At 36.9% G+C, this 25,536-nt stretch overlaps 4 protein-coding genes across 11 annotated transcripts in view; 2 read left to right on the top strand and 2 right to left on the bottom strand.

Annotated features, from left to right (window-relative positions):
- Nucleotides 1-5,825, top strand: part of LOC112566152 (proto-oncogene tyrosine-protein kinase ROS-like) — a 108,764-nt gene extending 102,939 nt beyond the window's left edge. For 5 of the 6 annotated variants that reach the window (XM_025242131.1, XM_025242133.1, XM_025242134.1 and 2 more), the window contains one exon: nt 98-5,825. In XM_025242131.1, the coding sequence (XP_025097916.1) occupies nt 98-1,135 (1,038 nt within the window). In that variant the 3' untranslated portion in view covers nt 1,136-5,825. The remainder of the gene's footprint in view (nt 1-97) is intronic. The other variant, XM_025242135.1, reaches the window with a different exon arrangement.
- A 528-nt stretch (nt 5,826-6,353) lies between these two features.
- On the bottom strand, nt 6,354-12,145 carry LOC112565928. Its single transcript, XM_025241827.1, has 6 exons — nt 12,051-12,145; nt 10,431-10,640; nt 9,998-10,148; nt 9,318-9,447; nt 8,975-9,111; nt 6,354-8,276 (listed from the first exon to the last, which is right to left on the bottom strand). Exons 1-6 carry the CDS (start codon nt 12,085-12,087, stop codon nt 8,147-8,149), a joined length of 795 nt encoding a protein of 264 aa, XP_025097612.1. The 5' UTR covers nt 12,088-12,145; the 3' UTR covers nt 6,354-8,146.
- A 43-nt stretch (nt 12,146-12,188) lies between these two features.
- Nucleotides 12,189-14,521, top strand: LOC112565927 (protein-cysteine N-palmitoyltransferase HHAT-like). The gene has a single exon (XM_025241826.1). The coding sequence runs from the start codon at nt 12,651-12,653 to the stop codon at nt 14,286-14,288; it is 1,638 nt and encodes a 545-aa protein (XP_025097611.1). The 5' UTR covers nt 12,189-12,650; the 3' UTR covers nt 14,289-14,521.
- A 134-nt stretch (nt 14,522-14,655) lies between these two features.
- On the bottom strand, nt 14,656-25,122 carry LOC112565926 (biotin--protein ligase-like). 3 transcript variants are annotated; one of them, XM_025241822.1, is made up of 12 exons: nt 25,031-25,122; nt 23,438-23,829; nt 22,892-23,047; nt 22,082-22,235; nt 20,248-21,545; nt 19,360-19,539; nt 18,790-19,091; nt 18,006-18,073; nt 17,616-17,776; nt 16,909-17,023; nt 16,273-16,486; nt 14,656-16,007 (listed from the first exon to the last, which is right to left on the bottom strand). In XM_025241822.1, exons 2-12 carry the CDS (start codon nt 23,690-23,692, stop codon nt 15,836-15,838), a joined length of 3,075 nt encoding a protein of 1,024 aa, XP_025097607.1. In that variant the 5' UTR covers nt 23,693-23,829; nt 25,031-25,122; the 3' UTR covers nt 14,656-15,835. The 3 variants fall into 3 exon arrangements, with proteins under 3 accessions (XP_025097607.1, XP_025097608.1, XP_025097609.1); XM_025241823.1 differs by lacking the exon at nt 25,031-25,122 and adding an exon at nt 24,629-24,851; XM_025241824.1 differs by lacking the exons at nt 14,656-16,007; nt 16,909-17,023 and having other exon boundaries at nt 16,337-16,486.
- Nucleotides 25,123-25,536: the final 414 nt, after the last annotated feature.

The following is a 25,536-nucleotide window of genomic DNA, read 5'->3' as shown; positions in this document are numbered from 1 at the left end:
TCTGCTTTTTTTAACTTTATTAAAAGCTAAAGATAAAAACTTTTTTTTTTGCATGTCACTGAAGATTGACTTTCTCATTGTGTCTTTTTGTGTGCAGCTGATAGTAGACTTGCCTGGAGTGGGACGGTCTCGCACCTCCTCAGTGGACTCTAAAAGATCATCAGTGTCAGAGTCATCACGGACTCCTTACTTTGAGGCACAGTTCCCTCCTGTGGCAGAATACGATGCAATGGGCTATTTGGAGCCACGTCCACGCCGAGTGCCGCAGTACCTCCAGCTGCTGAACCATGCTCCAGAACTTCTTTTGCCTGCTTTTCAGGATGCGAGGGGCAGCCAGAACCAAGCAGCTGCTGCAGCGTCTTCAGCTGGCTCTCCTCTGGCGCCTGCTTCTTCGTCAACACTTTGGCCAGTAGGACCTTACTCACGGGCAGCTGCGTTATCAGGAGGAAACAACAGGAACTTTCCCTCGGGGTCTAAAAGTGTGCATTATGCCTCTGTGGGTAACCAGCAGTCCCGGATCTCCTCCCCTATTTCCTCTATGACAGAGGCTGCAAATGGGGATAGAGGATCAACAGCTTCATCCCAGACATATGGTGTTGTGTCAGTGCAGGAACCTGTCAGCCAAGTGCCTGACTGTGAAGGTTACGATGAACATATAGTTGTTCATTTGACAGACCTCAGCAAGCTAAAGGCATCACAACGGAAATTCTCTGACCAAGACTTGTACAGCAGCCCTGCACAGTACAACCAGCGACAGCGACTTTCCTCAAGCACCTTGAGTGCAGCCTCGGATCACCCATACTCTCGTGTGGTGGACCCGCTGAGTAACAACTACAGCTTCAGTGGCACTGCCAGTAACCACACATCTTCCGTGAACTGTGCTGGCAGAGACAGATACCCCAGTCAAAATGGAAGCCAGCAGTATTCATCATGGGTCAAACCACCATCCGTGCACAGCAACCGCAGTGCCTCCGAGTCCAGTTCTGTGTTTGAAGATGATGAGGGTCTCAGCTGTACACCGCCACCTTACATCAACATGCAGAACCAGCATTCTGGGAGACTTCGGGGCCAGGTCTTTCCTGAGCACATGCTGGCAGTGGCGAGCTATGACATAGCACAAGCTAGTCTTGTTTGAGGGAAATGCTTGATGTTGATTCTAGCTTTGTTAAGGAATATGCTGAACCCAGATTTTTGTTGGCAGTCATGTTTGAGAAGGCCTCACACCTTGAAACAGACACGTGGTTTCTTAAGCAGTTTTTGAGTGCAGCTTTGCTTGTTGGTGGCTGTGCTCCTAACTTCTTGTGGTGTTCACATTGTTGTGTACAGTGTCTAGACTGTGTTATAATGATGGATAAAGCTTCACACTTCAGGAACAGACTGCTCAGAGAGAATATGCATGCATTTTAAATAGAGTATTTGTGGCATGTGTTTTTTGTGGGCATGTCGGACAATGTCCTGCACCAGTTTATGGACATGCCTGGTAATTCTATGTAGAGGACGATTTTACATTGTCCTGAGGACCAAACAGCCTGTGATTGGAAGTTTTGAGATACTTGTTACAAAAGGAAAAGTCTCTGAGTCTATGCACTTGTGAGTTCTGTTTGCTGAAACGAACTGCTGCCCCCTAGAGGCAATCAGTATTACTTGTGTGTTGCATAGTGTTGCACTGCTTCAGTCCATGCCTATTATTATAGTATTCTCGAGGCCCTAAAGACGGCAGCTGTCCATTGGTTGGCTTCAATATGCTTGCTGTCAGATTTTGTGTTTTCTGTTCCTTGCTCGGTTGCTGCATATTGCCCATGAGAAAGGAACACGAATAGCCAGATTTACTTTACCAGCATTAATCTTTAGCTAGGTTTAAAGAGATATTCAGTCCTACAGAACTGTGACCTAGAAAGATCAAGGTACTGTGCCACTTCACTGTGTTCATGTGTTACAAATGGTTGATTGTTATTTTTATTTTTAAACAATTATGCTGAAGAATTCTGGTGAAATAACTGTGTACAGATTGTATGCAAAATGTGTGAAAAATTCTTTGTCAAGACGAGTATGTCAAGACGAGTATGTCAAGAAGGAAACAAGCAGCAATGGGACAGTTTTGTTGAGAAATGTGTATTTGCTCACACATAAGATGGAGTGCTGGTCTTTAAAGTTGTCTGGAATGCATTGAAAATATTTTTTGATTTCTTTAATGTGATGAAGTGATCCATGCACTAAACTTCAGTATTAAGATTTTTTCATTATTTTAACAAAAAGAATGAATATAAACTGGTGTTATTGGATAAGAGTATTCATTTGTTCACTACTTAAACTTACAATTTAGTTCAAAAGGACATTTTGAAAAACTTAAAGCTTATTTTAAGTAGAATGCTATGTTAAGTGTACAAATCTATCTGCTGGGAAGAGTGAGCTACCAATACAGGATAACTCGATCCTGTCTTCAGTGGCAAACAGTTGGAGTTTTAGCTTTGATATTTTTTGTGCTTTTATGTCCATAGGCACAAAGAGAAGTTTGTAAAGAGAAGGCTTTTCTGTTTATATGTCTGTAGGGAATGTGAGGTTTTGTGTATCACATAACAGCTTTGACACAAATATTAGAGCTGCTGTATCTGTGGACATCACAGCAAATGCTTTCAATGGAGTTTTGCTTATTTTAAGTAGCTATGGACTTAATCTCCTTTATAACCACAGCCCCTGCTACCATTCTCTCTCACACGCACACACTCACAAAGAGACACACCCAAGAAAGTCTTTTTCCTTCCACATTAGAAAATTATTTCATAAAATGTAATGATATCCTTGACTGATATGAGGTACACTGCAATTATTTTGGGGAAATATGTCAATATCTTGCAAAGATGGTGACGTATGATAGATATCAAGAAATATTGCACAAACTTCCATGATGGCAAGTATGCTCATCAATTTTACATTTACATTACATATTACATCATATTTACATACTTGCGAACAAATTGCAACTTAGATTAAGAGATTCATTCAAAGAAGTCATCAGGAAATAACAGGGTGACCTTGAATGTTGACATGATTCATGGAGGCTACCCCCAACAAAAGCTGAGTACCTTCCTAAGGCACTAATGTGGATGGTTCTTTTCATGGATTTGAGCATCTAGTGGTGTAGCATTGATGCGAGGCAGAGAAATTGTTTGCAAGATATTGATGGAAAATAACTCTTTGATGTGAGAGATTTTCACAGAAAAAAAGCAAGAGTCTAAATCTCATAGATTTTGCTCACTGTTAATAGTTTGCTTGATGTTTAATTCCCATTGGTATAAGATGTAGTACAGCATTTGCTATGTATTCTTTATATGTTTAAAAAAATTACTGTTGAAAAATGTGTTTCAAAACAAGAAGTTATTGACCAAAAGAAATAAGACAGTGAGTCTTATGCAAAATACAGTTTTGTGATTTCCCTGCAATCAAACAACTACCATTGTTGGCTTTCATGAACACACCCACTATCTGTTTTTCCTCTTTAAAAATGCAGTGAAATTATTGCTCATAGTTTGTTTTTTTAATTCACATTTTCTATTTTTAATGTTCTGCAAAAGCATGAAAATAATTACTGAAAGGAAGAGAATCATGCAGAGTACAGGAGCTATATACACAGTTACAAACCAGGGAATCACTGATTTTTCTGTTAAAGGCCTCTTGAAATAGCTGTTGTCTTAAAATATACCTTATATAGTTTTGAGATTGCACTTTCAGTTACCACTCTTACTGTAATTTGTTATTCCACCATTCCCCTCCAGCTGTTTTTACAATGTTTAAAGCATATGGGGAAAAAAAATCTATTATTTGAAATAACTATAAAATCCTGATCAGTTTCTTTCCTAAATTAGATCAGATTCTAATGTTATCCACAGGCAGTAAACTGCTCCTCAGAAATAAAGTAAATTTGTTTAAGGGTCGCTGAAGCATGTCAAAGCTCAAACATTTAAATGGTACATGTGTTCGATCATGGAAAAGTGTGGCCAACGGTTTCACTTAAAACATTTTAACAGCAGCATGACTTTGAGTTACATTTTTGTAGGCACAAATATTCTTTTACAAAGATTTGCTTCAAGGTCACAGGTGAATCAGAAAACTTTAACATTCATGATATAGTTAATGTTTAATGTCATGTCTGCAGAATGATTTTATTTTTATGATGTAGAATCTGTTGAACAGATTTGTTATGCTTATTTAACCAGAGGATAGGGGGAAAAATTCAAGTATTTCAAGTAAAGTTTGGTGAGAAATATGATGAAAGCTTAACTTGGTTAAATTATTTTTTCTTTGAGTAGAATTAAGCTTTGCAGCACAAACCAGTTTTCAGTACTTATTAAGATGTCCAGAGGAAACATTGTACTAAATATATTTCTGAATTGCAGTTTTACATTTTGGGGCACATGTAATTATAGTGCACCACAAAAGCTGAACAGTACATCGTACGTCATACGTATGTCTGTAGGCATTGGGGGGAAACAAAAGTTATTCCAGTTTTGATGTCCAAGGTCCATGAGATTTTATTGGGCCAGTATTTTAGCTGTCTTTTAATCTTGCCCATCCTATATATGTTTTCAATGTAGCACAAAAATGTATTGGGATAGTTCCCTTTTTTAAATTGTTGACATTCCCTCATTAAAGAGTTCAAAACAGTTACCATTTTAATGTCAAAGACATAAATATTTACTTGTTTTTGTAAACTGAAGCTCACAGATTGGAGCAATTTCTAAACTGGTTAGACCCATCTTAAAATTTATGACAAAAATTATGTTTTTATGGGAAAAAATATGCGTTATTTTCTTCCCTTGTTTTGAAATAAAGTTTAATAATCATTATTTACAGTGAACTCTTGCCAGCCTTGGTTTCGATTTCTGAATCATCAGAAGAGCTTTCATCTATAAAAGTCACTTCTGATTTTTCTGCATGCATAGATAGTGAACTATGGCTTGTCTTCATTGCACATCAGCTGGAAGCCTTGTGTGAATATTTCCTCAGAAAGTTTTTAAAAGTGCTTGTTTATTGCTGATCATGTCTTTTCTCTATATTTTTAATGAACCGTATCTTTCAGTTGTGTGCTGGGTCACAAAGTTGAGCACATTCCTTCAGCTGTCTTCGTTTTCTTCTGCATTTTGCAAACTTTCATTGAGCATAAATCATTTTTTCAAATTGTTCCATTATTTTAGCATATAATACATTGAAAGTAAATGTACGATACCTTCTGTGTTCATATATTCATGTTTTTCAGTGAACTAAGTAATTTTAGTAACGAGTTGATTTCTGTTTAGAGGAACGAGAAAAATTGTTTACATGGCTATATTTGTTTCTTTAAAATAGCCAGTTCCGGCTAGGAATTTTCAAGTTGGGTTAGACTACGCACTTAGTGCTATTTGTGTGTTATTGTCATTAATGTTCTATATTTTTATTTGTTTTCAAATCTGTACATATTGAGCTTTGCTTTCTTCCTTTCATTGGATTGAAAGGGGAGATGACTCTTTTCAACTCGTTCTAAAGTTTTGTTTTCCATCCCAGATAATCTTTTCCCATTCCAGACCCTTAATCATCTGCCAGTTGATTGATAACAAATACAAGGTGACAAAACTGCTGTTGTAGTTAATCTGTACATTGTGTGATTGCCAGTTGTTTACCAGAGATTAGCCTCAGAAGCAATAGTAGATTTCAGGAAAATACTTCTTTTCCATCTGATGATTGAGGATCATCAGAATGTGAAAGTGCACTGTTAATGTGTTTTGAAGAAATAAACATTTGACTCTGTTGTAAAATGTTGCAACTGTGTTGATAAATATGTTGGAACTCAAGCCTACTGTGTGTGTATTCATTTTTTAAAATTTATTGCCAGCTCTTAGGAGGGGACTTTTCCGATCTAACAGCCTGTCTTGTGAAAGATCCCATGATTAAAAAGATTATTAGTTTTCAGAGCAAGAGTTTTTTCCCCCAAGGCCATTAAATTTTACCCTCTCACCTGTCAAGCAGTTTTCTCTTATCTTTGGACACCCAGTCTTGCAGTAAATGTTCTTCAGTGCCACTTGTTTTATAATGCACCTTTTTAATTCATAGTTCACTGCAGGGCACATTTGCACCTTCTGCACTTGCGCATCTAAAAAGTGGTATCAACACATTTATGATAGGTGAATCCTATTCTCATCCATGTCAATAGTTAAAGCAGCTTTGCAAACAGCAATAGGATCATTTGCTTCGACTAAGCATGCAAATCAGTAGGAGTGTCAACTATGCAGGAATTCTGATTAGAAACGAGACCCCCTGCAACATAAGCCATGCAGTTTCTTATTCTTAGCATCACAGTATGAAAGGAGAAAGAAACACCATTTTTCTTTAAGAAAAACATTTTTCTTTTTAAACAAAGAATATATGAAGCTGCTTCAATATTTAAAACAATAATAATATTTTTACTGCTATATTAAACGCAAAAGACTGGGAGTAAAACCTGTGAAAATACATTAAGCTGCTTCAATATTTAAAACAATAATAATATTCTTACTGCTATATTAAACGCAAAAGACTGGGAGTAAAACCTGTGAAAATACATTAAGCTGCTCCAATATTAAAAACACCAATAAACATTAAATATTATTACTGTTAAGCAGAGGAAATAGTAAAATACTTATTCAATATCAAGTAGAGTTCGATGCATATATGGCATAGATGCTATAGCAGTACATCTACAACATTAAACTTAAAGGTTAAAAAAAAAAAATCAGCTTACAAGCTACAGATCTACTCTTTTTTTCACTATTTCTTTCTCTTCATTATTATTAACAATTAGTGCAACTTCATTAACAGGCTTTCTGCTTCATAATCTGAAAATAAAACAGTTAACTGATCATGTAAAAGACTGGCTAACCCCTTAACCAAATACAGTATCTTTGCCTTTCCAGCTCTTTAATCTCCAGCAGTGTAACATACCATAATTTCCATTGGCCAATTTTAAATACTTTCTAAAAGTGAAACATGGCAAGTAGAACCAGAAACTAATAATACCAACAAGTCTTTTGAGGGCATTAACAAAAATGATGATCACGCTGCATGAATAAGGATACAGCACTTTGCCTTATTTATATGCAAATTGTAAAACCGAGAGTGAAAACATGATGGAACATTCTTATCAAACAGCTAACTGCTTCTTAGGGGTGAAAAATACAAGACTTATAAACATAAAACCCTAAGCTTGTGAAGCATTCCTAACATGCATAAAATATTTAAATTTGCTATGACTACACCATAAATAAGGCACAAATTGATAATACAAAAACTGTAAAACAATGCAATCTTACATTTCAAATATACATTCAAGCACCAATTTCTCCATTCTTGAGGCTATCAGTCATGGGGGAAAAGGGACAATAGCCACCATCTCAAATTATTGCTACTTCCACCTTGATTTTGAGAGTTCTGCAAACCCAGCTTTGGTTACCAAAGCCTTCTGGAAAAAGCAACTTCCTATTTTACATGTTTTGACAAGAATGTAGTTGTAAAGAGAAAAATCAGCCAATTCTGTGCTGAGCTGAGTTTGAAGTTCAAATGTAATTAGGATTTTGTTTTTGTTTTTTTTTTCTTGTTGCTTGCTATCCGCAGATAAGGATTCACACAAGGAGGATACACACAACTATTTCACAATTCACCCAATCAAACCATTTTGAAAGAAGCACATTTCTTGAGATTCTACTTCCTTAAAAAAAAAATATACAAGGGCAATAGAGTGCTGAAGCACTTAAGTGCATATCACCATGAGGGTGAGGACATTGGGGTGTGTGTTCAAAGCTCATCTCTGGCAAACATAAATTTGTCTGGATGTGGCCATCATTAAATTCCTCACCATATACCATATGGCGTTACCGGCAGTCTAAAACACCACTGCCCACCACAAACCAGCAACCTCCATCCCAACACACACACAACCCAAGAAAATAAATTATTTGAACAAAATTACTGACCAAACAATGATGGTGATCTTTACATGATTACCAGATGGCTCTGAATCTATTCCATGGATGCTCTGGCCACTACCTTTAGCTTACTGTTGTTATTTTTATAAAGTAATCTTAATAAGCTAATCCAAGCTAAGACACACACAGGCATGGCAGTAATTTCTTGAAGGATATCACACAGAAATCAACAGTGACACAACAACGAGGAAAAATGAACCCAGCAGGGAAGAAAGAATGACCCGGTTTCCTGCTGCTGTCTGCGCAGCAAACTGATAGTGGTTGCGGTTGCCGTTCAGTACCAAACTGTTCACAGAAAAAAGCAGGTTATCACTCATATAAATCAGTAAAAGCAAAACAGCTTACGCTGCCATAAATTAACAGAAGCATGTAATTATTATATTATTCATAAAAAGGTAACAACCCTTGAAAAATAGATTCTGCTACTACTTAATGATACTTGCTTCTACCATCTAACGTAAAATTTACATCTGGAAAAGCTCAACAAAGTACTTTAAAGGCTGTGACATCTCACATGTAACTTTGGAGCAAGTCATAAGGTCAGGCCTTGCTCAGCCTGTGGAAGATCATACCCTATTTACCCAGAAGTAAAAGGGTACCTGAGGTTGGATATAACAGATGTGCTAACTGGATCCTAATGCCTGCTTATATTTATAAGGAATTTAGCTATGCATTGGCATCCATCTTATGCAACTGTGTACCCTGACCTTTAAAGAAGGTTCAAGGCAGTGGAATGGAAGGCAATTTACCTCTCACACATATGACAAGGTGAAGTATCTACATTTAACCATTCCCACCGCCAGTAAGCTGCAGAATCGCTTGCCTTGTTTTTCGTAGTTTTAATCTGCCTTTACAGATTCTGGCATCAGTGAAGATAATTTTTAAGTGTGTGCCATAATTTAGGCTAGGTGTTAACAGGAAGAAAAAATATGATACATCTGTGTTAACTCTTACTCATTTCATAAATCTACATTAAATCTTACTTCATTTCATATATCAAACGCTCCAAGCCCTCAACAATGCGTCCTTCGTTGAAATGATGGCCTGCTATAGCATGGAGAGTCTGGCGAGAAGTATTATCCAGTTGATGTTGTGCTGTTGCTCCAACCATTGTAACCAGCTTCACAAGGAAAAAGCAGCATAGTGTACATCAAGTGGTCCACAAAATAACAAAAGTCACCATGTGTGAATGTGTGTTTGCATGAAAGAGAGACACAGACAGACAGAGATATAAAAGTCTTTACTTCAGTTTCAAACCACAAAGGAAATCCCCAATAAATGTTGCCACAGTAGACTATCCATTCAAAAGCAGTGAGTGAAACTTACTATGTTGTCTTTCTTTGAGTACAGAATTACAACATCTTCTTCACAAGAACCAAAGTTCCACAGTTCACTCTCCAGGCGGTAAGCAAAATACAGAGCTTGGTTCAGGGGGCTCATCAACTTTCCCTGGGTGCTGAGAAATTGAAGGACAGCACAAGAACAAGGTGCTTTAGGTTAGTGCACAGATATAAAGCATAAAATGATGAACACATTTATCATTATTGCATCTGCAACAACAATAGTTTGAAAAAGAGATCTGAGTTTCTATGGCTACGATCTGGACAAGAATGATCAAGAAGATACAACTCTTTTACCATATTTTATAAACATGTTAGATCACATTCTTCACTGCATAGTGAGTGCTTTTTGTGGCTCCCACTGTATATACAAGCCACCTCAAGCAATGCCTCTATTTTATCTGAATCAGTTGGCGGTTAGTATGAAAATGCTCCTGTGCTCTGCATCATCAGAAGTGCTCACTTTGGCCACAGCAGTCACTGAGCTAATATCCTGTCTAGTTAGCTACTAGCCGTGTGAATAAATACCAAACATGATTACATTTTGAAAAAATCAAAATAGTGCGGTTTTTATCATTAAATAATAAGCAGAATTATATGACAACTCTGAGACAAACGTGAAATAAGCACCTTATTAAAGTTGCTAGTAGTATTGGTCATACTTACTCCTGAGTGAGGCGTAGGCTAGGAACAAGGGCTACTGCCACCTTGTAGAAGCGAGGAGGCTGTGAATGTTCACAGTGGTAGCGGCTGCATGGACACCTGTCTATGCTAGAAGTGTAGGCAGTTCCATTCAACATGAAGTTCACAGTATCCACTGAAAAAGTACAAGGTCATATAATTACACCAACTAGATTAGGCTAGTCACTCCACTGGTTGGTATGCCCTTGCATACCCCACTATCTTTCCTCCTGTTCCCCCACAAAAATAAACACTAACAAATTTTACAAGATCTAATGTTCTCAGTTTTAGCAGTTTAACACTCCTCCCACTGACAAACCCACATACACATGATAACATGCAAAAAAATATAAATATCCTACAATTTATGTGTCAATAATCTTTCCCTTTCGTTTTTAGGACCTCTAGTTTCACTTACATTGATGCCTGGTTAGAATACCATTAGGGTCACAGATGTATCCTGGAGTAAGTCCTAAACCACACAACCTAGGCTGAGTTTGTGGGTTTGGCATATCTTCTGGTAAATAGCCAAATCTTACTGGGTCCTGACACCAACCAAGACTTAGAGTCAAGGTGACCATAAGAAAGAGACCCCAAGGGTACATGGTGGTGAGAAACTTGTGTTGCACTGTAAATGAAACAAAAATAATTTATTTCTTAAAATAAAAATCAACTGCCAGTGTTTTCTGGCAAGATCTACATGCAATCTTTACCTGTAAATGTACATTCATATAAAAATTATTTTCTAAAAATTACTAGGACTGTGAGAGGACATACATAGATGAAGAGTTAAATTGAATCATCTTGCTATAAAACACTTTTCATAGAATAAATACACTACTGTTATAAACACAGTGAAAGCTGGTAAGTCCTCTCTCTCGGTCCCCAGACCTTCCCCATTTCCTTCCTTTATTGTAGACACTTTCTGCATACTGGAAAAATGTGTTAAGAGTGAAAGGTGCTTTGAATGGCATGTGTAAAAAGTTAATGTTCAATCCTGTACAAATGTACAGACTGCTATGAACATGTTTTTAAAAAAGGTAAATTTCGGAGATACTATTTCAAGACAATGTATTTAAACAACTACACAGGCCTACAAAGAAAGTCTGCAGCATCAGAAATAAAAAATTCAGCTGGTTGACAGAAAGATGCTATACACCAGCTAGTAGCCTATTCATTAAGAAAAGATTCTTATACAGATTACCTGTGTGGGTTACTTCCTAACTCATATCTGCCCTTCGGGAGAAAAAATTGTATGAAAGAAGAAAAACCAGGCCTCAGAATCTTAATATATAATGCAGGTTTATTTTAAGTAATTTTCAAGCTGGATCATGAGATCAACTGAAATCATGTGTAACTTTGCAACCTGAAGAAGAATCATTACTAAAAAAAAAAATCATGAAACAATAATTGTCCTTGCGACTATGGTGGTGGTTAAATTTGCTGCCACAATTACGTCTATTGCTTGCATGTCTTATACCTTGACATGGTGCGTAAGGGCCTTATTCTGAGTAATTCAGGCTTTACCTACTCAATCTTTAAACAGGAAATGCAGTCCTAAGAACTGGTTTGTCCAGATTGTTTTTTGTTTGGTCTAAGAACTGAGTTTCTAACTGCTTGTTTCTGACCTGAGCTAACACTGTGTAATGATTTGTTTCAATTTTGTAAACAACAACAAGAAGAAAACAGGCATTTTAAAAAAGCATAACACATATTCCTTGCCATTCCATTTTTTTTTAATTTTTAAGGCATGCCAGATTTATCAAAACACTGTTAATAGCAAATTTCAAAATTCTGTATGCATCTTTTGGTGCATGAGAATTTATTTTCAATTCTGATTGTCACCGAGAGATATGCTATTAGACTTCACGATGAAATCACTATTCACCCAATGTGAGTCGTATTTAAAATCGCTTGATCTTTACAGTAATAAATCAAGTTTTTAAAAACACGATAACTTCAACACGATAACTAATTCTACTGTACTTCAACAAACCATTTATTCGACTAACCCTTCGGCTAAAAATCGGTAACTTACATGACGGCATCGACACTGTACTGCAGAGTGTAAACATGCACAGGGACAGCTCGTTAACTAGATCCAAGTCCACACAGTTTAGTAATTTAGCAGATGAAATGCCATTAGTTATTAACTGACGAGAAGAACTTACCTCGACACAAAAAAGGTGGCTTCAGTCAAGCAAAATAGCGACTCCGTTCTGCACTGACTACATTCCTAGCCCGGGAGTGCCATTTTTGGATACACCGGAAGTCGTGGGATGGGAAGGCTGAAGCTCGCCCACATCCCGCAGTCCACAATAGAAAATGCAACATTAAAATATAATACGGATGTCTTCAAAACTTAATTTTTGATACGAATTGACAGAAGGTGATTATTTATTATAAATCTCTACGAAAAAAAAATCAAGATATCTGTAGTCTTGTTTATCTAGCTTTAAGGGGTTCGTCTCACTCCTGTGTAAACAAACTCGTAAACAAAGAGTGGATAGGGCCATGATAGGGCGATTAGTAGTGATAAAATCATCTGTAATCTCGGAAAGGCGTTTCTGGATGTTACACCTGTTCTTTGACAAGATTTGGTAATTCGTTCGCCTGTTTCGGCGCAGTTTCCCTAACAATGGGTCTTAAACATGCTGCACTTCCCCTCTGGGAACAAGCGACGTACTGGGTCTGCGAAGGTGCGGCGATCATATATATGATGTACTCTTTATATTGTGCTTCTGAAGATGCTTGGCGGAGGAATGAACCTATCAAGCTGGAAAATGGATGGACGTTCCTCAACCGACCAAGAGACTTCGCCGATTCGGAATGGGATTTTTGGTCACATTACATCTGGCAGGTTATCCCATGGATGGCTGGTCACTTGATTTTGTCGCACGTGTTGCGAATGGATTTAAAGTTTCACAGATATAAAAAAGTTCTATTGACATTGTATAGTATATTGGTGATCGGTCAGCTTTTAGGATTCAGGACACTGCTGTTTTTCTGTGCGCAGTCACTGATTCTGTACCTGGCTTCGGCCGTCAGCAGTGTCGCGTGTGTGTGGACGGCTGGAATCATTTTGCTGACAGTTTTGAATTATGGGGAACATGCAGTATGCCGGTATCTGTATCTAGGAGAAGCATCACAAAATTTAGAAAAATATTATTATGTGCTTGTGTACGTTTGGGCGAATCTAATCCAGAGGTGGCTAGCATTTTGTTTAGAGCGTGTGTGGGCGCAAAGAAACATTAGAGAAACACCAGTTTTGCAGGCTTATCCTTCATCAGTGACACACAAGAAAACCCCTGTTGAAAACTTTGCTCTGCCCAATGGAGGTGTGACAGTTTTAAAAGAAGTTCCCACTTTGCTAGACATGTTTTATTATGCATTCTACATCCCACTATTTTTCACAGGTCCATTGATTGTGTACAAGGATTTTCACATGCAGGAGAAATTATCACAGCCATGCAGCCGAGACAGGCTGAGAGATATTTTGCTCAACATTGTGCGTATAATGTTTTGGACATTTGTAAACTGCACCATTCTACACTTCTTTTATGCGCATGCGCTTATTGAGAACAGTGTCGTGCTGGGCAAGGAAAATCGATGGGTTCTAACAGCTGTGGGTTATTTTGTAGGGCAGTTTTTCATGATGAAGTATATTGTAATTTTTGGACTGCCAGCTCAGCTAGCCCGCATAGATGGATTTGAACCACCCACAGTGCCTGCATGCGTCAGCTACATTTATTGCTACACAGATATGTGGAAATATTTTGATAAAGGACTCTATGACTTTATGAAGCGTTACATCTTTATTCCTTGCGGTGGATCACAGCATGGATTTGGCTATCAACTGCTGGGTTCAGTTCTGTGTTTTTTGTATGTGTTTTATTGGCATGGTGCTGAATATTATCTTTTTCTCTGGTGTTTGATAAACTTATTTGAAGTAATCTTTGAGCAGCTGGGAGCATCATTGGAAAGCACTCATTTTGTCAGAGACAAGTTTTACAGCAAACTCTCCCCAGCAGGCATCAGAAGAGTTCGTGCAGTTTCCTCTGTACCTCTACTTTTCATGTCCTTGTTTGCAATTTTTTACTTTTTTGGAGGATCGTCTTCGGGGCCAATATTTTTGTCAAAACTCTTGCTTGATATTCCATGGGACTGTTTTCTTCTGTTTCTTGTGCTTGTATACTGTGGAGTTCAAAATGCTATGGAAATTGACAGATTAGGACTGGGCAAGCTTAGGCGGGTAGTTCATGTTCATGACACATAACAGTTCATAGGTCTTAAATATGTATAAAAAATAGCGCCATGTATTCTGTGCAACTTTGCAAAGCTTGAACTACCTTTCTGCTACTGAATGATTGTTACAAGTTAACAATTTGGCTTTAAATTAAAACAATAAAGCTTCACAGAAAAAAAGTTTATAAATTCTGATCTATTTATAAAGTATGATCCATTAAAAACTTAGTACTTTCAAACTAAGCATCTCTCTTGGTGCCATCAACATCACGAGAGGTGTTAAAAGTGAAGGGGCAATCCATTTTGAGTTCTCAAAATCACTGGCAAACATGCAGACATCACATACTGACTTGTTTTACCTCTCCGCATCTTTCCCGTAAAACCTTACTAGCCAACAGTTTCCTTTTGATCTTGTTTAATAGATCATATGTAAGACTGAGCTTTTTTAAACACACATGAAAGCTTACAACATTTGCTTTTTGAAAGGAAAAAAAAGACTAAAGTGCACAACTCTTTTCAACATCAGTAAACGATGCAGATTCGCCAAAAGGCATGCTAAGTCACAGCTTTGTAAGAATCACCAAACAGAAAAGAGAGCCTTTCAAATTGCTATTATTCATTTTAGGCTTAATTATGCATCACACCTTTACATCACCAGTCTCTTGATTAAAATCTGTATTCAAATCACCATAGTTTGCATAAACCAGTTTGATGCATTTGTAATGCTAATTTTCATTATAATTGGAACATTATTTTGCACAATATGACCGAAATGTCTACGATAAACACACTGAAACTTTCATGTAAATGTCATTTAAAAGAAAAAAACAACAATAAAATACAACACAGAAACAAAAGATTCAGATCTGAGCAAGACAAGTGCACCCTATTCTTCCAATATACTAATGGCATTAGTAATTTATAGTAATAAGTAAATATGCACACCGGTACACAGCCTGGCCTTTGTCTTGATTGTCCAGTGTCTGGTATAGTTTTTAACCCTTTAACCACCAGATGTATGCTGCTTTTATGCAAGTTGAATTAAGGATTGGGTTCTTGAGAACGACTTCAAGAATAGAATAAGGTGTGGCAGGGGTGGGGTGTAGAGGAGAGGTGAATGTCAACCTTTTGGGTTGAATCAGCCAGTTATTTCTACAGCTCCACTACTAATGACAAACCTTAAGCCTTCCACATACATTGTAATGTATGATATGTACTAAAGTGGTTTTGAAAAAATGTTACATAAAAATGTAAGTTTTTATTTGATGACACAGTTTAAAAATTACAACCTACAGCACTATAGGCTGTTAACAAATCAGTAATTGCACACTCTTCCAATTAAAAAAATAACAACAAAAAACCAAGTATTTTATCTGATGTGGCTCAGTATACAGAACTAGTCCAAATGTCTGATAAAATTTGATTCAACTTTGAGAAAGGAATCCAAGTTCCATCATCTGATTTTCTGCATAGCAAAAACCTTTGTTCCATTTGTATCTTCATTGCTGTTTGAATTTCCATATCCCTAACACAGTATCACCACTAGAATTCTGGTTCTACAAAATATACCAAATAGAACTAATTCCTTTTTACAGCAATCAGGTTACGCATCATATCAAATGAGTTGCCATCTGGCTGCACACTAATTTTCTTCCCTTGTTTCGTGATCACTTCAAGGAAGCCAAAGTCATCAAGGCCACAGATGAAGACTTCTTCATTTCCCTCACTCTCCATCTGAACATATGTGTCTCTGTTGACACACACAAAGCAGATACATACACATGTGCATACACATGAACAAACATAGTAGAATCATAGAATTTAGTTTGTAAAACCCAACACAAAATATTATAAATATTTTATATAAAAAAACTTAAATATTGTGGAAGGAATCTTCTTATATTGTATATGCTACATATTTATTTTAAAGCTTTCTGCAAGGATTTAAAAATATTTTGGCTCAGCCGTTAAGTCAGAACAGGGTATAATGTAATCAAAACCAGATTCAGGCTTACCCATGAAGCCAATACTTGTAATACAGTTGACAAAACTCTTGATGGCCTTTGCTCTGGAATTCATGAAGAAGGTCTTCTAGAGTAGACACAGTCCTTGCCAGGACTTCAGCTGGAGACAGCAGGCTGAGGTCTGAGCCAGTTTCAGAATTGTACTGGCGAATGACATCATTTATGCAGATTGTTGGGTTGCTATTAGATACATTTACACCACAACCTGTAAAAATTTAGTGCTGATTAGGTGTGGATATGTATGCCTATTGCTAAAGTAGAAAAGAACTCAATGTCAGAATGCAAAATACACATTCAAAATACATTTATGGTGCCAGCTACAATTATGCATACATTGACATCTCTTTGAAAAGTGTTCACACCTGAATACTAATAGAGCCAATGCCAGTCATCAACACAGATTCTTAAAAAAGAAAACTCACTGGAAAATGATGCAGCCAGCCATGAGAGTACATTAAAAACTGTAAAAGCAAGAGTTCCACTGGCAATAATAACCATGCTGGACTATAATATTCATTTAAACTATGCAGAATACTGAAAAATAGTTATAATGATCATGCTGCTTTGTAACCTCTGAGTTATCATGTTTCTGAAGGTACATATAACAGAAAAACAAAGGAATCATACCAACTGTGGCATACACATTATCATGCATAATAGTGGTTGTGACAAGAACACCTCCAAGCTTCATCTGGTTTTTGTAATAAATATCATTTGGCCACTTCACACGAAGGTCAATGTTCTATAACAGAGGCAAAGAGAATTATTCCAGTGTTACAATTATAATCCAAGCAAAAGCAAGAAAAAAAAAGTTTTTATAGCACTTAACACAAGTGTTGAATGATAAAGAAAGGATGGGATGAAAAAATTATGCAAAAGGGCATTATTCAAATATCTTCAAATCCATGCATATATATGTGTGCATTTTCTGCTGGGAACCAGAACAGGAATCAGTAGCGACATGCAAACATAGTTTCAATTCTTCAAACATTTCCAGTTCCAAACCAAAAATACTCCTTAAAAATTTGATTTTCCTGTCCCCCTTTTATCTTCACAAATTTCCAGCAAAAATCTTCAGAGGTCTGTAGTTAGCAAATCTCATCTCCCTTTAAATCTGTAAAACTACCTTTAAATTCTGCCCAAATTTTGCAACTCTGCCCATCTTTGTATTTTGCTTAAGGTGCATGCACACACACACACACAGAGTAGTCCAGTTAGGAAAAAAACATATTATTTTTCTATGATCCTCTGATGAATTTAGCCTTAAAGAAATGTATTCTACATAAACAGGTATTTCTCAAATTCCTCAATGACTTTTGCATGAACTGTGGTACCTGATAGTTAGCTAGAGAACAGATGCCATGCACAACTGAAAGCGTGACCATGTGCTGAAGAAAGGTGACACGCTGACCAAGTAGGCTCTCTGCTGGGATTTTCAAGGGAAGTGTGAACATTGCACAGCCCAGAGGGCTCAACCACACATTGCCCCCACGCCCTTCACAGAAGAAAATTATGTGCATTATAAATATATGGCAGATTTCAGTGTCTCTCAGTTTCAGTTTCCCCTCAAACCAACCTCAATAGATTTCATGCTGATCCAGACCTACAGGCTGAATCTACAAGAGACACTATTATGACAGACTTAAATCAGTAACTCCACTGATGGTCATATTTGCCACTAAGATTTATTTAAGGCATGCTTTATCAATAACCCAGATACAAACCTTTTCCACTTGTCTGGCGGCCTGCTATAGCAATCACACCAATATTATCAGGTATTGAAAACTGGAATCTGGAAAAGATGGCATCTGACAATGACATGCTTTGTTATTGAAAGCCTTCTTACATTTAGTTTGTCAATGTGATGAGGCTCAAGATTGCCAGCAAGATCATTGGCTTTCCACAAAGACCACTAAGTAATCTATACACCAGGACTGTAAAGTTAAAAGCTGTAAGCATCATCACAGAGCCCCATCATGATTTTCAAATGCTACCCTTTGGCTGCAGATAGAAACTGGTTGCCAAGAAGTGGTTTTGCCAAGTCCTTTATACCAACTGCAATGTCACCCTTGAACATAACTAGCAAATGTGCTGGGGGTGTGTGTGTGCCCCTGATAATCATTGCTAGGAGGTGGGTTTAAGTGTAAGTGTAATAATTATAGAAGTCTGCGAAATGTGACTGTATTTTAGTTTATTAATACGAGAACTTTCAACAAACGAAAATTTCTATCTCGGTTGTGAACAAAAGTACACAACAAAGATGTAATTGATTTCTGTTTATTTTTAACTCTTGTAATAATTTTGATTTGGCCTCCTGTCATAGTTTATTTTTGTTTTTTTTAAATGCTTGAAAATTGTGCATATATATGGGTATCAATATAAGGTCACTGTCATAGAGCCAGAGAGTTAAAAATACTCAGATGCACAAGCAATAAGCCCAATTTCCCTTATCTAATTCTGTCTTACGAATACACATATTTAAACTAAGATGAAAACCACACTGCACACCCTTCAAAAACTTTCATCGTTGTTGTAATAACATCAGTGTAGAAAATGATTCGCCCCAGCTCTTGTGTCTTCAGATGAGACCAGTAGACTTTGGGATCAAAGTATCTGATTAAGGAGCCATGTTTTGTAGTTGAGCTGTCAACAATACTTGTGCGGTTTTCAGTTATGACTGGCAAAACATCATCTGTTGCTTTAACATCTCCAGAAATTCTGTCCATAAAGTGGAGACTCAGACTGCGAGACTTAATAACTCCATTCTTTACTCTTCCAGCAAGAGATTTTAAAAGGGATGTCAGGAGGGTCTGCAGAAAAAGAATGATACAAGAAACTATTCAATCAAAAAATGTTAACAACCAGGTAATCAAGGTTAATTTTTAAAGTAACATTTTTAAGTATCATAAACAAGTTTTTCTCCAATGTACACAAGGAAGACACTGGTGGCACTTTTGCCAAGTCACAAAGTCATCTAATAAAATAGCAAACGAAAGGAAAAATAGCAAGTGCATAGATGCATATACCCATTCCATTATTCATATCTCGTATTTTATTGATCTCTGTTCTCTGTCTTACTTGGTTTTCTGTGAGAAGAAAACATGGAGTAAGCTGAGCAGGAGGGGGTGGAGTTATGTCAAGATCCAAAAGAGAAAGCAGGTGGCGTATCACTTCTAGCCTCTCCTTGTTGCTTTGTTTCAACTGGCTGAACACTTGTGAGTCAACTGCCATTTCTGTTGGGTCACACTCTAGAAATAACTGAAAAAAAAAAATGAAAACTGAGTTAGACCTTGCCTTACCTTTTTTCTAGAAGTTCTCCCCCAAAGATATATTAATAACTATTAAAACTATCCATTTGAATGGTAACATGAGATTTCAATAGAATTGTTGACATTCATGAAAAGAGAAGAAAAACAGAGTTCATATTATCGGTATTTACAAACTGGGCCTATGCTATGAAATCTTTTATACTCTGGAAGCTGTAGTTCGAAAACATGCATCCTTCTGGCTCTATTGTCTTTCATTTTGTACTTTTCTCATTAATTCTGCCTGCAACACTTAATTGCTTTCCTGTCATTTTTCTAAATTTAAAACAGACACCCTCTTACAAATAATCTGTTCCCATCAAATATAAACAAAGACATAGGGCACATGTATGCATTTTCCATTACATGTACTACCACAGAGCAACACTGTCTTCTCCTGACACCTAAAAGCTGAACTATGGTCACCGATACTCTGGTTATATCTGATAGCTGGCATTTGCAAAATTATATCTGTTTACTGAATCATAAATTTATTCATATAACATATTCATATAATGAAATGATTTTAATGTAAATGTATACTATACATAGAAACAAAGTCAGGATTAACAATCTCTATACAAACTTAATGACTCAATACCAGGTACATCAAAGGCAACAAACAAAATAAACAAAGACGGCCATAGTAAGAAAAAAATACCTGAGAGAATATGGCTCGACCATTTCCACCGACCGAAGACACAGTAAGCAGTACCACTACAGGGTTTCCAGTCTTGTCATCAAGGATGACAGCATCCATGCTGGAGTCCCCCTTCTTTAAACTTCCGGGAACATACTGAAATCTTCCCTGGATTGCATTAACCTCTGTCCATTCAGCTACTCCAAATTTTGTTAATGACGGATTCTGCTGCACTTCTCTGCGCTCCACAAATATCGTTTCTATGGAACTCCCAAAACTAAGGATCCTTCCACCAGAGGACAAGTAATCAGAAAAGTATTGAGAGGCATTGTCATAAAGGTTATCAGCAGAGATAATAAGTGCCGCAGCATTTTCTGCCCATGGAGTGGTGGAGATCTGGTCATGAGGCAGATGATAAATGGAATAAGCTTCTGTGTTGATGCAATGCTCAAGGCTGCTTTTAATCACATAAAATTTTCTGGCTGTGTCTTTCTTTCCACAATACACAAGTATATTTGGAGGCTTACCACTGAACTTTTGGCCAGTGGGGAAAAGTGCATCCCCCTTGTTTCCAGCAGACAAGTCTTTGATAAATGCAGCAGAATCTGAATGGGATACATTACCAGTTTCTGCAGTAACTGCTGAATGCAGGCATGCATATTCTTCAATGCTGGGAGAAACTGGTATTTCTGGAACTGCATTATCCATGAATTTTGTATGATTTTGAAATGAACTGTCTTCACACGCAATATTTTCATTTCTTTCAACACTTATATTTCTAGTGTCAGCTCTTTCTTCATAGAGATGGAGGGAGAAATTGCTGTCAAAGTCTTTTTTATGAATAAGATCTTGCAACTCTCCATCAGTATCAGCAGCACTGCATGTCTTCAGCAAATCACTTTCTGTGCAAAGGTGAGAAGAAAGCTTTTCATCCTGTTCAGAGTGGTTTCCATTAGTCAGTATGATGGCTGGCACTGACAGTTTAATGGCAGCAGATATTTCTTTGAATTGTTCTTGCACAAGATTTTCATTATTCTGTTCTCTGCCATGATACTTGCCCTTCTCTTTTCCATTTTCAGAAGCTTTAGCATAATCATTTCTATATGCTAGTAATGAAGAGTCTTTTTCTGCTTTTTGACTTTTCTTTGTGTTTTTGTGGTCAACACCATTTACAAGTGCATGGCTACATTCAGTCACAGCTGGCATTTGCTTCAAAATGCACCCATCCACCTCCTGGTTCATATTACTTATGCTGTTTGTAGTCGTCTTTCTTTGGGATACTTTTGTCAAAGTATAAGGTTTTCCTGTTGGCCTCACAGCTAAAAATGAAAATAATCTGTTTTAGAATGAAAAAAGTTTCTGATTTGTATTATACGTAACCTTCTCCGTTTCAGAAATGCCCTGCATTAAGTGCAATAAAGACTTTGTTCCATTCAGGATATGCCAGTGTCTCATACTGTAAAATCCTTAACAAATCACTGTATGACTGAGCTAGTATTAAGGAAAATTTGTGTGTATTTCACAATCTTGTAACAGACAATTTGACAAAAATTGCAAAATTTATCGATAACCAACAATAAAAGAAAACAAAAAAAATCTATAACACTGCATACATCGATAAGAAATTTGTTTTATCCTTTCTAATCAAAATTATTTAAAGGCACTGTTAATATTAAAAGACTGCATTAAATAAATCTGTTCTCTGATGAATGTTTCTTATATAAGCTGTTAAAGAATTATATCTATTATACAATGGGTTAATCCAACATTTTATAGAGCTGTTCTGTAATGGAATGACAAGGAAAACTGCCAGTCAGCATTACTTTTCCATTAAAAAAGACTGAATGTTCATTACACAAAATTCGATGCAACTGAAAGTCTTTATCCAGTATAAGTCGTCCTTGTCCAAAGGCATCACACAAAAGTACAAAGTTGTTGTAGCTGCACTGAAGTATGACACCTAATGGAGAACCTAGTTTCCAGGCTACAGGAGAGCCATGCTGCAGGACCTGCAATGAATAATAATGAGCATATAGTAATTTCTAACAGTAAGCAGGACAGCAGTTATCACACAGAACTTACAAACGTGAAACTTTATGTACCTATATTAACAAACAAGAAAAACTACAATATATACAATTTTATTTATCCACAAGGGTAGTTCAAGATAGTGCTCATGCTAGTTAATACATATATAAACATGTTGAAAAAATTTTTTGCACACACATTTCCAGTATATATTGTAAAAGTATATAGGATTTAGTATATAAAGATCTTTATTAATACACTGTAAATGAGGTTTATAATATAAAAGAGTAAAAAAACTATAAATTAATCCTACATGAAGAAAATATTACAAGCAGAATATGTGAAGGCAAGTTCAATGCACTGTGGAAAGACTACAAATGAACCAACAGTTATCCCACATAACAACAAAGAAGTGCATAAATCAGCAAACAGGTAACACCATGGCGAACACGAATGAAGTGTATGGATCAAGATGAAAAACTTGAGAAGTGAACAGAAGAAATATTTCTTGATGAAGTAGGACTTGAAAACTTTAAATGCAGACAAGAGGGGAGTGAAAATACCAAAAGATGGAGACAGAGAAGAAAGAGCTAAATTCATGGTAACCATAAATTACAAAATGTTGCAGAATACTTACATGTACTGGAACAGATGGGAATGACTTTTGAGCATCTGTTACAAAGTTAACTTTTACAAATTTTTCTGCCTCCAACAAGACAACCACTGTGTTTGAAGAGTCACTGCCAGGACCGACATCTAGGTAGGAAGTCCATTCACTAAGATCAACTTTTTGCTGAAAGCAGTAAAATGACTTAAAACATTTTGCTGCTTTAGGCACTTTTTCAAAGTGACAGTTGTAAAATAAATTCATAACTATGAACAGTCAGACTGTTATATAAACTGCTGTTATTATTATTATTTATCTCATCATCATATGACAAGTACAAAAGTAAGCTGTCTCTCCACAAAAATGTGCTGTTTAAACTAATGAGTAAAGTCAATAAACAGTCCCACCATAGCTTCTGCATTTATTATAGTAAAAGAATATTGATTTTATATTTTCAGAGAACTAAAATTAAACTGGAGAAGAGGGAGAATTGGTGTTCTACACTATGCCAGCAAGCTAAGGCTATATCACGGCAAAACAGCCACATGCAGAGAAAGAGCAGAAAATAGAACTTACCCGTGGAAACACTACAGAAATAGCCAGACTGTCATCTGAATAGATTCGTGTCTCTTTATACGAATGAGGGCACAACAGTAATGGAGAGTTCAACAGGGCTCCAACACTTCCATGCTGTGCACTTTTTCCTCTCTGGATCAAAACACTGCCTCGTTTCAGAGCTTGCAGCATGGCACCAGAGTAGCGTTTCTTTCGTCGGTACTGCTGTATCCACTGCAGAACAGCAATGGAAAGATAACCAAATAGAAGAAACATTGCAGCTCTCAAGTTTAACCCCACACTGTAGCTGGTCTCATGACAGATTTAGGGACTCCATGCAGTCACAACATATTAAATGAAGATTTTTCCATGTTTTCAAGGTTGTTTTCCATAACTTTAACAGAGACCACAATCTGCAAAGAAGATTAATGGTTTGTTAGTTATATTTCAATGTGTCAGTATTATGTTAAATTATTAGTTTTATTTTACAAAAGCAAATTTTGTAGGCCTTATTCTACTTTATCATTTGTTCTTTTGCCAATGTTTAAACAGCATTCTGACATTTTTTCTAAGAACAAAAATCAGCTTATCAATTTTACTTTTAAGGTATTAACTTCCGTTGTACTTTTTAATAGTTCTGCTCCTGACAGTGATCTTGCAGTGATGTTTCTTACCACTGAATCTACATTGTGAGTGTGCACTGAGAGACAAGATAAGGTCAAACCTTGTTTTAATTAGGCTCTTCTAGCTGCATATGATAGGTAATCTCTTTCTGAGATTCCTCAAAATCCTGGTGGGTTAGACCATAAACTCATACTTTGTTCCCCTTCTGAACATTTCTTTTAAAAACATGGGCTCCACAAGATTAGCATATTCTAGATGAGAGTAGACCATGGCACCAAACAGCAGCCTCATTGACTTAGGTACTCATACGACCCCATTATCATCCCCAGTATAATGTTAACCTTATTTACTTGTACATTAAAATGTTTAAAATATGATGGCTAAGCTTGATAAGTCCACAGTGACCTCTAAACGTCTTAAGCCTTTATTTGCGCTGCCTATAACTGCACCGTTTCACTGCTACTACGCAGTCTAACATTGCTACCAATGTTTTGTGCCATATACAACTGGATACTGTAAAAAGAATGAAAAATCAGATAATAAGACTTATAAAATTAATTGCTGATGACGCCACTGACTGACCATTACCATCAATGTTTACTTGTAACATCGTGAGTCTATGTAGATGTTACCATCTCTTCCGCCGCATTATCCATTTGACCATTGCTTCTATCGGATTCTGCTTCTTTCCGCATTATTTAAAGATATAAGTATTCAACAAGATTTCATTGTTATTTTGATGTTTTGTTTTGTTTTTTTGCCTTTCAAAAAAACTTCAATAAGCTGAGAATAATTGTCGCAGAGCTGAATGCACATGTCGTCTGCTCCTTCAGCCTTCACTTTATCTTTAATCAAAGTTAAATGGTTGAAATGACCTTGGATGCAATCCAGTGCCTTAGAAAATGTACAAATTGTAAAAATGAATTACTACTAAATACACAGTTACATTCAAGAGGCACATAAATCAATGCTGAGTTATTTTTCAAATACCTGGAAACCACGGCGTAATAGACTGCAGTCCCCCCCTCACCGGGTACGAGTAGATACCAGTAGCGTCCCTTAGTTTCACGCATGGTGCGAGTCGCTCTCTACTTCCCTTGGTTTACTTAGCAGGAAAGTGCTTCAACCTTGAGATGATTTCGCACTATGGGGAAAGAGGGACTGGGGAGAAAGCCGGAGTGCACTCCGAGAGGGGAGGTGGCGAAATGTTTATCGCCTAGAAATGGTCTCGGCGTTTACACTAAAAAAGATACTCAATACTGGTATTTGCATTGCTACCTTTGTTTATACTGAGCCCTGGCAGACTTTTTGGGAGAAACGATGTGACCCGAGTAACGGTACTCAGCAAAATCCGCACCGTATTTGTCCGATCTTCACCAGTTTTAGCAGAATTAGTTTTTGTGTGTGTCTACAAAAAAGGTTATGAAGTGAATTCAGATAACAAAAACAAATAATATACAGAAGAAATCTGGCTGTGTACGAGTCTGTAAGTAGAT

Source organism: Pomacea canaliculata, linkage group LG6 (genome assembly GCF_003073045.1).
Source record: "Pomacea canaliculata isolate SZHN2017 linkage group LG6, ASM307304v1, whole genome shotgun sequence".
Classification (NCBI taxonomy): Eukaryota; Metazoa; Mollusca; class Gastropoda; order Architaenioglossa; family Ampullariidae; genus Pomacea; species Pomacea canaliculata.
The sequence above is the reverse complement of the archived record's forward strand: the minus strand, read 5'-3'. Positions and strand labels throughout refer to the sequence as shown.